The sequence below is a fragment of the Mesoplodon mirus genome (assembly GCF_964341445.2).
Source record: "Mesoplodon mirus genome assembly, chromosome: 2".
NCBI lineage: Eukaryota > Metazoa > Chordata > Mammalia > Artiodactyla > Ziphiidae > Mesoplodon > Mesoplodon mirus.
In genome coordinates, this window is record NC_138977.1 from 221,609,210 (window position 1) to 221,621,471 (window position 12,262).

Sequence of the window (12,262 nt, forward strand, 5' to 3'; positions counted from 1 at the left end):
GGGTCCTGAGCTCACCTGAGCTTTGCACCTTCTTGGCTGTGTGGCTCACATCCCTTGAGGATTTTGAGTCAAATGCTCAGGGTATGTTAACCTGCCTGTGGGGTCTCTTAGCCCACTGTTCATCGGCCCCACGGGACGTCCCACAGTGTGACCAACACCTGCTCAAGCCCCAGACCAGAGGTTCCCCCAAGGCTTGCCAACAAGAGGACTGAGTCCTTCTGAATAGGCCCCAGGCGAGTCACTTATCTCATTAGTATCTTCCTTTCCCCTTACGTATACCCACTTTCAGCTTGCTGCCTGATTCTTCGGCTTGAAAAATTCATGTATCTTAAGTCAGCAACTAGAAGCTTCCTGCGAGGAATTAGTCCATTTCCAGGTGTGATGGTACCCTGCATTCCTAGTCCTCCTGGGGCCTTTCCTCCACCCACCACCATGTGGGGCTTGTGAGCCTAGTACTGGGCCGTCATTCCAGCACTGTGGGCTGTTGTGATGGTTCTAAGTTTCCCTTTCCAAGATCTTGATTTCTAGCAATTTTTAAAAACTGAGTAGAATTCAATATGAGGACAACCATACGGGGAAACCTTATCTCCGCTTCTTTGCTGCTAAGAAGAAACCATGATTTCCATCAGACGGCCTCCTGCCCCCACCTGGGCAGGGCAGGGCTGTAACCGAGGTAACTTTTAATTGTAACTAGGAATGCTTCCTCTGGAGGTTCTTGTATGATCAGGCTTCTTGGCGGCTTGCTTTGTGCCCATGAGGTCTCTCAGTGGTACCAGTGAGATCCGTTTCAAGGTTTGGGGGGATTTTGGATGCTTATCTTATTATAATGCCTTTCTATAGTTTGATGATGAAAAGACAATCCAAATTATGTGTACTTGGACTTTCGGGCATTGTATTTTCTGCATAATGGAGCCTTTGGTTGGTTGTCTGGTTGGCCCTCTGGCCAGGGGTTTGGGAGGCTTAAGAGTGACCATCTCACTCCAACCTGACCCCAGGGGCCCAGGCCTGGCCTCAGCTTTCTTCAGTCCTCCTTTTCCTCTGTGCACACACCCCTGGGCCATGACTGTACCAGATGGAACCACTTTCCCCCAGGGACGCCCCTGCTCAGCTCGCCTGCAGTGGCTGCTGCAGGACGCCCCCTGCTTCCTGTCTCCCAGGCTTGTCCTGCCCCCTCCCGGCCTTTCCCTGGACAAGGCCCCTCTGCTGTCTGCTATCATTGCTTGGTCTGAGCTCGCTCTGAGGTTACATAACGCGGTAAGGATGATGCAGGTGCATCTCTTGCTTCCCTACTAGATTGTGTGTTTCTTTAAGACAGGAACCCCATCTGAGCCAGCTTTGTTTTCCTTACAGCACCATGAACACCGTAAGGGCTAAAGACAGCTTTGTGAGGAAAAGAAAACAGAAGGCTAGGCAGGTAGACAGCTTAGTGTCCACAGTTTGATCTTTGCATCAGTCACCACCTGTGTGAGGGAGACGGGGCGGGGGAGGAGGGGAGGGCGTGTTGACAGCCCAGAAGCAGCAGGGGGTGGCTGAGGACTAGCAGGGACCTGGCCATTTTGATAGCACCTGTGGTTTCCTGCTGGTACACCTCTCTTGAGGCTTAATAAGAAACTTTTAAATGTCATAGAAACCAACCTGAGCTTGCCATTATAGATAGGAATCAAAAGGTGTGTGTTTTGGGCTGTGTGTGTGTGTTTGTACCATCAGGAACCAAATAAATACATGCTCTTCTTTTTTTTTTTTTGGCCGCACCTCATGGCTTGCAGGATCTTAGTTCCCTGACCAGGGATTGAACCCGGGTCCACGGCGGTGCAAGCGGGGAGTCCTAACCACTGGACCGCCAGGGAATTCCCTACATGCATCATTTTCGTAATACCTTTTAAGCTAATAGGTGCCTCATTCAGTGGTAACATCTATTTCTTCATCTTTAACTTAGAACTAAAGCAGTCCACTCACTTAGCTTAGTGGCATATTTGAGAATTGTTTGTTTTCTGCAAAAGTTCCACAAATAGGGCAATCTGTAAGTTTGGAACAAAACTCTAATAAACCTGCCTCCTTAGAAAATGACTGTGGGCCTTCCCTGGTGGCACGATGGTTAAGAATCCGCCTGCCGATGCAGGGGACACGGGTTCAAGCCCTGGTCTGGGAAGATCCCACATGCCGCGGAGCAGCTAAGCCCGTGAGCCACAACTCCTGAGCCCGTGTGCCACAACTACTGAAGCCCGTGCCCCTAGAGCCCGTGCTCCGCAGCACGAGAAGACACTGCAATGAGAAGCCCACGCACTGCAACGAAGAGTAGACCCTGCTCGCCGCAACTAGAGAAAAGCCCACGTGCAGCAACGTAGACCCAGTGCAGCTATAAATGAATGAATGAATGAAAAAGAAAAAGAAAATGTGAAGATGTGGGAAGTCCTGACCATAGTTATAGCTGCTGGGCGATGGGAAACCCATTGTCTGTGTGAATTCAGAACAGCTGCAGTTTCAAGGGGTGTGGCCTGCATTCACCTCTCTAATGTACCTGGTTCCCTCCAGCAACTGGATGCAGAAACTGGATGCAGAGCCCTGTTCTTGGATTGTCCTCCTGTTAATGAGTCACGTCCGGCCATACTAGACACGAACCTGGTTGGGGTGCAGATGTTCTCCCCAGAAAGAGCCTGCCCAGTGCTGCAGCTGCGATTGAGACTTTCTTACACTGAAGTCATAAATCACAGGACAGTGAAATGTTGGGTTAGAAATAATATTTGCCATTTGGATACGTATTCACTGCAATATGAATTCTCCAAGTAACAGTAATAAGGAGGAGCTGTCGGGCTTCCCTGGTGGTGCAGTGGTTGAGTCCACCTGCCGATGCAGGGGACACGGGTTCGTGCCCCGGTCCGGGAAGATCCCACATGCCATGGAGCGGCTGGGCCCATGAGCCATGGCCGCTGAGCCTGCGCGTCCGGAGCCTGTGCTCCGCAACGGGAGAGGCCACAACAGTGAGAGGCCCGCGTACCGCAAAAAAAAGGAGGAGCTGTCATTGGTGGAGTAGCCCTGCTGCGCCTTTACATACATGATTTCATTTCACCCTCCCAGCTCTAGATGGTGGATTCCTGCACTTCCTCACGTAAGAGCGAGGGAGCAGAGGCTTTGAGCTGTTAAGATTTGCTGAGTGGGCTTCCCTGGTGGCGCAGTGGTTGGGAGTCCGCCTGCCGATGCAGGGGACACAGGTTCGTGCCCCGGTCCGGGAAGATCCCACATGCCGCGGAGCGGCTGGGCCCGTGAGCCATGGCCGCTGAGCCTGCGCATCCGGAACCTGCGCTCCGCAACGGGAGAGGCCGCAACAGTGAGAGGCCCGCGTACCGCAAAAAAAAAAAAAAAAAAAAAAAGATTTGCTGAGTGTTGAGGGGCTAATTCTCGTAGGACCAGGTCTGCCTGACTCGAAGGGCTGCTTCTTTTCCGCCACGCTCTTTACGTGAGCGTCATACAGACTTCCTTTCGTTAAGTGTAGAGTGAGGATGTTGAGCAGCTGATCGGTGCTTCCCTACCTGGGTTCACAAGAGATTCAAGTTGTCTTGATATTTCAAAAAACCTGTGGAGCTGGGTTAGAAAGATGCCCAGCTAGTTTAAAACTGCATGTTTGGGGGCTGTAATCATATCAGCTCACTGTGGTGACACTGATAATCTCTCATTGATTTAAACCTCAGATTGGCAATTATAAACATTTTTCTTTGAGTGCTTGCTTAGCAAATGCCCTTTTCTGGAGCAATCTTTTGAAACATGGTGCCATGAGAGAAAACCTAGTTCATGTGATCCCCAGAGATGGAAAGTTTAGGAACCACTGGACGACAGAGCCTCCGAAACCTCCTAGCTCTGGTCGGAGACCCTGAGGGAGTATTTGCTTTAGATTCGAAGATCTGGATGGCCGTTGCTGGTCACCCTGTCTCCCTATTTCCCTTTACACACAGCTGCACTGGCACCCCCTCTTGCATACAATAGAGAAGGGGTGTCCTTCTCAGGAGCCTAACCTGGTCTTCAGTGGTGGGCACCATTGTTGTCACACTACAGGCATGTAGAAGGGCCACCCAAGGAAGTTGGAGCAGTGTCCTTGTCCCCTTCCAAAAGGCTCGTCTCCTCTCATCACTTATGTTAAAAGTTTCAGAAATATTAGCAAAGAGCAGTAACAGACCTGGTCACAGTCCCTTACCTTTGTGTGACCAGTTGTGGGGCTTTTCATCTTACCTCAAATCATTTTACCCTGCAATATGTATGCACTTTGAGCTCCATTTATGGATAAGTCGATGGGCCTAGAGAAGTCAGAGAGTTGGCTTCTCTGATCCTGTCCCTGACAATCAGGACTCAGTTGCATCCTTCTGGCTTCTACCCAGGCTCCTTTGGTCCCCCAGCAAAGCTCCAGCCACGAGAGTCAGATGGGAACACAGGCCCATTGCCTTCAGAACGACAGAACCCATTAAAAATAACTTCGGGGGAATTCCCTGGCGGTCCAGTGGTTAGAACTCCTTGCTTTCACTGCAGTGGGCCCGCGTTCGATCCCTGGCCGGTGAACTAAGATCCCGCAAGCTGTACGGTGCAGCCAAAAAAAACAAAATAAAACAAAACTTCTGGCCTCTTCAGCTCGGAGCAGCACATGCTTTAGCGAGCGGCCTCTTCTCTGATTTGTAAAGATGTTGAGCCATTTGGTATCACTGGCGTTACCCTTCTTGGCCTGCCTGCTGCGTGTGGCGTAGTTGAAAAATGGGGCTAAAATTGGACGTGGCTCCCCTTTCCAAGCCTACCCTCTAAGGCTTAGAATTTAAGGCAGGCGAATGAGATTTTGAAAACCAAGTTCAGTAAGATGTTTTCTCAAAAGATCTGAGACCCTCTTGGCAGGTAGGAAAGAAGGCAGATGAATGAGCTCAGTGACCTGAAACTCCCCCAGATCTGCCGCCCGGAAACGAGCTCAGATTCCAGGTGGGACACTGAGGAGAGCTGGTAACCAGAGCCGGCACTGACCCGGGGCCCCAGGGCCTGGAAAATCTCCATGGCCTCAGCTTATTCAGTGCATCCCAGGTGCTCTGTGGTATTGTGGGGTGTGCGGGGGTGTGGTCTCTGTGAAATAATTTAGGGTTAAATCCTGCCTGGGCAGTAGTAGTTGATACCTTGGAGGAGGAAGCAGCTGACTCACGATTATCTTTTCCGTTTAGACGGTCTTTAGTAGAGCAGTAAAATGATGGTTCTGGGGTCCTGCACCCAGAAAGTGACAGGTCTAGAAGAGGGCCTAGAAATCACCTTGTCCTTCACTGTCCCCTGCCTTTGAAAGGTAGTGAGTCTTAATAAACGAATGCTTCTATGTCTTCAGTTGAGGCAGACCCTAGGGACAGATTCACACGACCGTTACAGATACACTGAGTTCCTGCCCGGCATATGGTTTGGCTTATCCTCCGTTCTTCCCAAGTGATGCACAAGTCAGGGCCTTCAGGACGCAGGAGGTCCTTCTGGTCGTTAATCCACAAAACTGTCTCCGTTCCTGTGTTCAGGTCCTGCCTGCCAGAAAGATGCATTTGCTTCATCCCAGAGAGTCAGAGATTCCTGAAAAGTCATCCACGGGTTTAAGTACTGGAGTTTATTCAGTTTGGTTTTGAGAAAGTTTTTGAGGAAATATCTCATTTTAAAGCTCATATTAAAGGATCATTTAAGAATGATTCCTTCTGTTGAATATGATTATGAATATGTAGGAATGTGGGGCTTTAAACCAGAACTGCTATTTATTTTTTACCTAAAAAAATTAAGGCATGAGGCTTTAGGGATTGCCGTTAACACTCTTGCACAGCTGCTTTCTGAGCGGGTCATTTCACCTCGGTTTTCTTTTTAAGTGGAAAAGAGCCATCTGGTAGCTGCGGACTGGGGCTTCTTCAAGGATAGAGTCCTCTTCTGTCTTGTTCATCACCGTATCCACTGTGCCTAGCACAGTTTGAGACACATAGTAGGTGCTCAGAATCTATTCACTAGACAGGGAGTTCGGTGGGAGTGTAGCAGAGCTGGGTCTCCACCTGGAATTGCCCTGGGAACCGAGGCAGGCAGTGGGGTTTCTAGTATCCAGGGAGAATATCTGGAGTTTTCTTTGCAGCCTAAAGTCTCCGGTCAATTTGAAATAGGTCATCTTTCCACCACATTGGACTTTAATAGTCTTTGCAGCTGAACACTTGATTTGGACCGGCCCTGTTGGCACTGGCAGAATTGGGGGAAGCATTCTAGACAACTCGCAAAGCTTCTCGTACAGCAACACTGTTCTTCCCTTGCTTCCGACAACTGGATGGGCAACTGTGGGTCCAGTTCCAAAATGTCACCAGGACTTGGGAAGGTTCCATGTATCGCACGTGAGACTTACAGAGAAAAGCAACACAGTGTACACACTGTCTGATCTGAAAACTCAGTGCAAAATGCTCAGATCTTTCCGCAGTCAAATCCGTGCTTGGTCATGACATTTAATTCCCTTGGAACTCTCTCAGGCTCCCAAATGGCAGAAGCCCCTTAACGGTAAGGGGTTTACCAGTTGTCTGAAAATAGCTGAGTCGAGCCTCCCCTTCTGACCATATCAGAAATCTCAGTCAGTGGACATTCTCAGAAAGCTTAAAGCCTTGTTCCGGACCCCACCTGCCCAGCCCCAAACTTTTCATTCCCCCCTCCCCCCACCACTGGCACTCACCTCTCCTTCTGTTTCTTTTGCAGAGTTGGATTACAGAAACTCCTATGAAATCGAATATATGGAGAAAATTGGTTCCTCCTTACCTGTAAGTTCTTCTGCCTTCAGCCAGCAGGGAACTTGCTCTCCCGCCCTGTTTTTTGGTCACTTTGGTGAACTGGGGCTGGGGGGTTTGAGGTTTGTCTCAATCCACTTCAGATGCCATTTTCAGGGAGAAAAATGATAGGATGCTGTTAGGCTTCCTGCAGAATTACTTCCTAGACTGAGAAGGGACTCGTCAAGAGATTTCTTTTAAAAAAAGTGGAGGGAGTGGTTTGGTGGTGTCTAAGGTGTACCGTTATCTGGTTTCTTCAGATTAATTGCTTCCTAGAACTGAAAATTTTCCCTTTGGGCAATAAATCTTTCCCCCATCTCTTTTTCATTTTGAGTTGTCATGATGGGCACCTGTCTGCCCTGGCTTATTAACGTGCCGCTACTGGGGCATTTGGTCCTGGACATGACCTCTTGTGCTGCTGTTGTCCAACGATGCCCCCAGAGGTGTGGAGATGCCCAGGAGGGCTTGTGCGACACTCAGCAACCCCGACACGTTGCTCTTACCTATCTTTCTTTGCATCATTCGTAGATGGGGTGTTGCTGCTTCTAAACCACATCTGCTGTAAGTCAGTGAACCTTGATGGTGGCGCTCATCACAATGGGGCGTCATGCCCGTCTCCCCCATTCAACTGTGGGCCATGCCCGGACGGGGGTCTCGCCTACCGCTCTGTTTATCCTCGGTGGCCAGCATGGTTGCCCATCCAGAGAGGATGGCCCCTAAATGCCTCTGGGCTCAGCAGCACGTAGCACACCAACACCATTGCAGTCCCCCTCGGAAATGTTCCCGGCTGCACGCGGTCCCACTTTCTTCCTACGCTTTCCTCTTCCCTCCGGTCCTCCTCTCCTCTCTCTTAGCCAGCGCCGCTTTCTCCTCTCTGCCGGGTGGCTGGAGAGAAATGAAGGCCTCTCCCTGATGAGTTATCTGCCCCCATTGAAGAGCACTCTGGTTTTCGTCTCTGTAGCGTGTTTAGGCCACTGCAGCCAAGCTGACCTGTGACTTTGATCCCTGCAGCAGGACGACGACGCCCCGAAGAAGCAGGCCTTGTACCTTATGTTTGACACTTCTCAGGAGAGCCCGGTCAAGTCTCCCCCCGTCCGGATGTCGGAGTCCCCGACGCCGTGTTCAGGGTACGACTTCCATGTTGAAAGGGTTACACCCCGGGGCGCAGGTTCCCAAGGCCTCTGAGCACCTGCCCTGCTCTCCTGACCCCCATTCACTTGCACACACTCAGGCAGCCCACAAGCCCATCTGTCTCAGTGCCCACACGGGCACAGATGCAGTGGGTTTGTCGCGGGCTGCCCTTTGGACTAAGGGAGCACCCTTTAACTGCTGAGAGCGTGAGCCCCTCCCATCTCCTGCCGGTGCACGCCGCTTTATTGTGTAATCTGTCCCGTGGGGAGGCAACACGCCTCAGCATTCAGTGCCCGAATCCCACTCCCAACCCCGGCTGGTTGTATGACCTGATGCGAGTTACTGGACCCTCCTGGGCTGCAGTTTCCTCACGTGTAAAGTGAGAGTAATAATAAAATTGATCCTGTAGTGATTGTTTGAAGATGAATTGAGGTGCCACTTGGGATGGGGGTAGGGGTACCTGTTCAAGTAGCCAAAAGGAGGAGTAAACTGAGATGCTGTAAGGAAAGCACTTGTCACAGGGCCTGGCACAAATGAAGTTCTGCTAAACGTTTATTATTCATATGGATGTGAATGTAAGCATTTGTCAGGCTCCTGTTCTGAGCTGTGTGGTGCTGGATTGGGTGGGGGGGGGTATCATGCTGACATTGGGACCTTCCTGTCCTCTCCTACCTGCCGCTTTCACTGAGCAGGAGTGAACGCTCTTGCTGTGACTTCCCATACCTGCTCCAGAATCTGCCCAGGGTGGTGGGAATGAGAGGAGGATGTTACTGCAAGAGCAGTAATGGCGCCTCGTGACTGGCACTGTGTCGAGTGTGTTAGGTGCAGGCAGCATCTCACTTGATCTCCACAGAGTTACAGTACCTAACCCCTCCCGCCAAGGTGCACGGCCAAGGGGTTGGCAGTCCGCTTAACCCCAGAGCTCGTACCCTTAGCCAATGGCATCTGTGCTTCTGGCTGTCCGTTGTCAGCAGGCTCTTACGTGGGGCTGGACCACCCTCTATCCAGCCAACAGACCCCTTGGTCACCTAAGACCTGCCCATTTTCCTCGGGGAATATAACCTTGGAAGTCTAGGATCGCTTGCTATGTTAGTTGGGGCATCCTGGCTAATTTCAGTGGGATTTCCAGTGCAGCCTCTAAAGATGCGCTTTGCTTCCTTAGCTCAAGTTTTGAGGAGACTGAAGCCCTTGTGAACGCCGGGGCAAAGATCCAGCATCCCGTTGCACGAGGGCTGGCCCCCAACCAGGAGCCACACTTGCAGGTGCCAGAGAAATCCTCCCAGAAAGAGCTGGAGGCCATGGCCTTGGGCACCGCATCAGAAGTGATTGAAATTGTAAGTGGGGTTGGAGGGGCCTGAGATCACTGCGGGTGAGCCCTAGGTCAGCTGGGTTCTATCACCACTCGGGCCAGGCCTTCAGAGCAACACTCCCCTGGTACCTGATGTGGGTCCCTATCCCCCTATCCCGCCAGAGAAGCCAGCCTAGGAGACCCCCCCGCCCCCAATAATGATGAGAGAAGGTCTCTCCGTCCTCACCAATGTGGTTTTGCAGTTCTCACCTAAGTGCTTTATTTGCCTTCAGGGTTATTCATTTTCCCCTTCTAGCCCCTTCGGGCTGGACTGTTGGTTTTTGAGCTGCCATCAGTCTGTACCCTGCTTCTCTGTCCTCTTTGGCAGAGGGCAGAGTATGGTAGATCAGGAAGCACTCTCCTTTTGAGGAACAGTTGGTTCTCCTGGGCTTTGGTGATGGGAAGTCCCTCCTGTTTATAGACCAGGACTTATACCTCTTCCCTCCCAACCCCTGTGGGACCTGCAGAGCGAATAGACCTGAGCTGAAGGCCTCACCCACGCGCCCCACACGTCTAAAATCGATCACCCTTCTGGCGACTTCTATTTTTCTTTTTTTACTTCCCCCAGCAATCCTCAAGAGGGTATGAGGCCATTGACTTGGCGTGTTGCTTTATTGCTCCAGATTAGTAGACGTTCATTTATCTCACGCATCAAGTATTTATTTAGCACCTACTATATGTCTGGCAGATGGATACTGGGAAAATAATAGTGAGCAAAAAGAGAGTCCAGACAGGACCTAGGCTGTCTCTCAAATAGACACTAGGAAGGACTCATGCGTGATTCAACTCCTGCAGCCTTGCCTTCTGATTTTGAAGTCTTTCTGATCTACCAGTTTGAAGTCATCTTTCCATTATTTAGAAGATGACCTTTACCAAACCTTCCTTTGGATATTTACAATGGAAAGTATTTCTTGATGACTTATGTTTAGAAACCCCATCACCTACCTTGTCTCCTACCCACTGAGGTTTTCAAGTAAATAAGTAAAGGGTAGCTTTCCTCCTAACAACTGGTTATGGAGTGAGGGTGACATGGGGGTGGAGAGGGCACCCAAGGCTGTGCTTTTGGGGAGCGGGTTGGGCCTGCCGATCTCACGGTGCCCGTGATCAGCATGTGGGAATTAGTCCAGATGAAAAGGAAAGTATTGGCACCTAACTGATACTCTCTTCAGCCTTAAGGCAGAGACGTCCAGCCAATAGATGGGTGGTCCTTGCTTGGAACCGATATCACTCTGCTCTCCTCTATTTTTCCTCTGTGTCCTCCTCTGCCGGCCTTCAGACAGCTCCTGAGGGCTCCTTTGCCTCTGCTGATGCCCTCCTCAGCAGGCTAGCTCATCCAGCCTCTCTCTGTGGTGCGCTTGACTATCTGGAACCCGACTTAGCAGAAAAGAACCCCCCAGTATTTGCTCAGAAACTTCAGGTTTGTAGCCCACGTGTGACCTTTGGGGAGTTTGTCAAAACCTCAGTAGAGAATGAACCTCCGAACTCCAAATGCAATGAGGCAGGATTTAATGGAGCATCGCTGAGAATGTTCCAGATGGAGTAGCTTCCCCTCAAAGACAGATATATGTGGTGTTCTTTACCCAGGACGCCAGAGTGCTATGTAAATTGTGCCGTTACATGTGGAACAAACCATTTGTATTTCAATTTGGAAAATGGACCGAAGCAGTCATTTTTCAGAAGTTTTGATAGCCCCAAAAGCAGTTTCTCTGATGTATTCATGGAACCAAGGGTATTAGCTCACCATGGAGCCAGGCTGTTTATGTATACAGGGTTATCTCAGACCCTTGTTGAGATAACATCTGGACTCAGGTCTTGTATCTGGCACCAAAACAATTGTCTACAGTCTGTGCTTTAAATTTGACAGCTCAATTTGATACCCTCTAGACTGGGATGTTCACAGCAAAAACTTAAGAGAGATTGTTAATAGTCATTTGAGATATGCAAATCCACTCGTGGAAATTGTTGGCCAACTTGACATGAAGTGAACAAAAGGAGAGAAATTGAAAGAACAGTGCACTAAAAATTCTGATCCCATTTTAAAAATTATTTCGTATTTGCGTAGTACTTCCCGCCAGACATCCCAAAGGGTGATTTAAAAAAAAAAAAAAAGGAAATGAGACATTTATTTCATGATCTGCTGAGGTGTTAATTGTGAAAGAAAGCCAGCGCGTATGTTTCCCCGAGTACCTGTCATGACGCATTCACGTGACACGTTCGTTTCTTGGATGTGGAAAACATTTCCGTCCTGTCTCGATGCATTTCCCCCGCGGTTTGCTCATTTCCCACCCCTCCGGCAGGAGGAGTTAGAGTTTGCCATCATGCGGATAGAAGCCCTGAAGCTGGCCAGGCAGATCACCCTGGCTTCCCGTAGCCGCCAGGACACCAAGGTACCGGTTTGCTGCTGCCGTGTGCTGCCTCTTGAGAATGTTGTGTGGTCCAGAAGCTTCTTTGCTAACCATGGCCAGGCAGGTGTTCGACAAAGTATGATTTTCCAAAAAGCTAAAAGTGTAATTTGTGCGTAAGTACACACTGAACACGCCAGCAGGATGGTAGAGCTTGTTGAATAAAGAAAAATACGAGAAACCGATGTCCAGTCAGTGGGGTAAGGAAGCTGGAATAAGGTTACAAAGTTAGATATAAAACAGGTTAATACTAGTTAAACAGGACGGATAATTCATAACCTTTGAGGTTCTTTTTTCTTCCTATAGAAATCATTTGCTTCGCTACTAATAAAAAATAATTTGCAACTTTTCTATTTTCTACAAGTTAACATCTAATTATACTGAGACTGGATCCTGGTCAATAGTAAATAGGTGAAAACAAGACCTTCCTGAGATGTCAGATGACCCTTAGGCCAGGGTCAAAAGGATTACAGAAAAGCAGTCTTTTTCTGCAACGGGAAAGCGTAAATATTTCAGACTTTGTAGGCATCTATTTGATCTCTGTAACAACTACTCAACTCAGGCACCGAAGCTCTGCTAAAGCAGCAGTGGACAGCACGTGGATG

At 49.7% G+C, this 12,262-nt stretch overlaps 1 protein-coding gene across 1 annotated transcript in view; it reads left to right on the forward strand.

Moving 5' to 3' along the window:
* Positions 1–12,262, forward strand: part of TACC2 (transforming acidic coiled-coil containing protein 2) — a 181,165-nt gene that overhangs the window by 148,313 nt on the left and 20,590 nt on the right. The window contains exons 13-15 of the mRNA XM_082644573.1: positions 6,709–6,770; positions 7,788–7,903; positions 9,070–9,241. Coding sequence (XP_082500699.1) covers positions 6,709–6,770; positions 7,788–7,903; positions 9,070–9,241 — 350 coding nt within the window. The remainder of the gene's footprint in view (positions 1–6,708; positions 6,771–7,787; positions 7,904–9,069; positions 9,242–12,262) is intronic.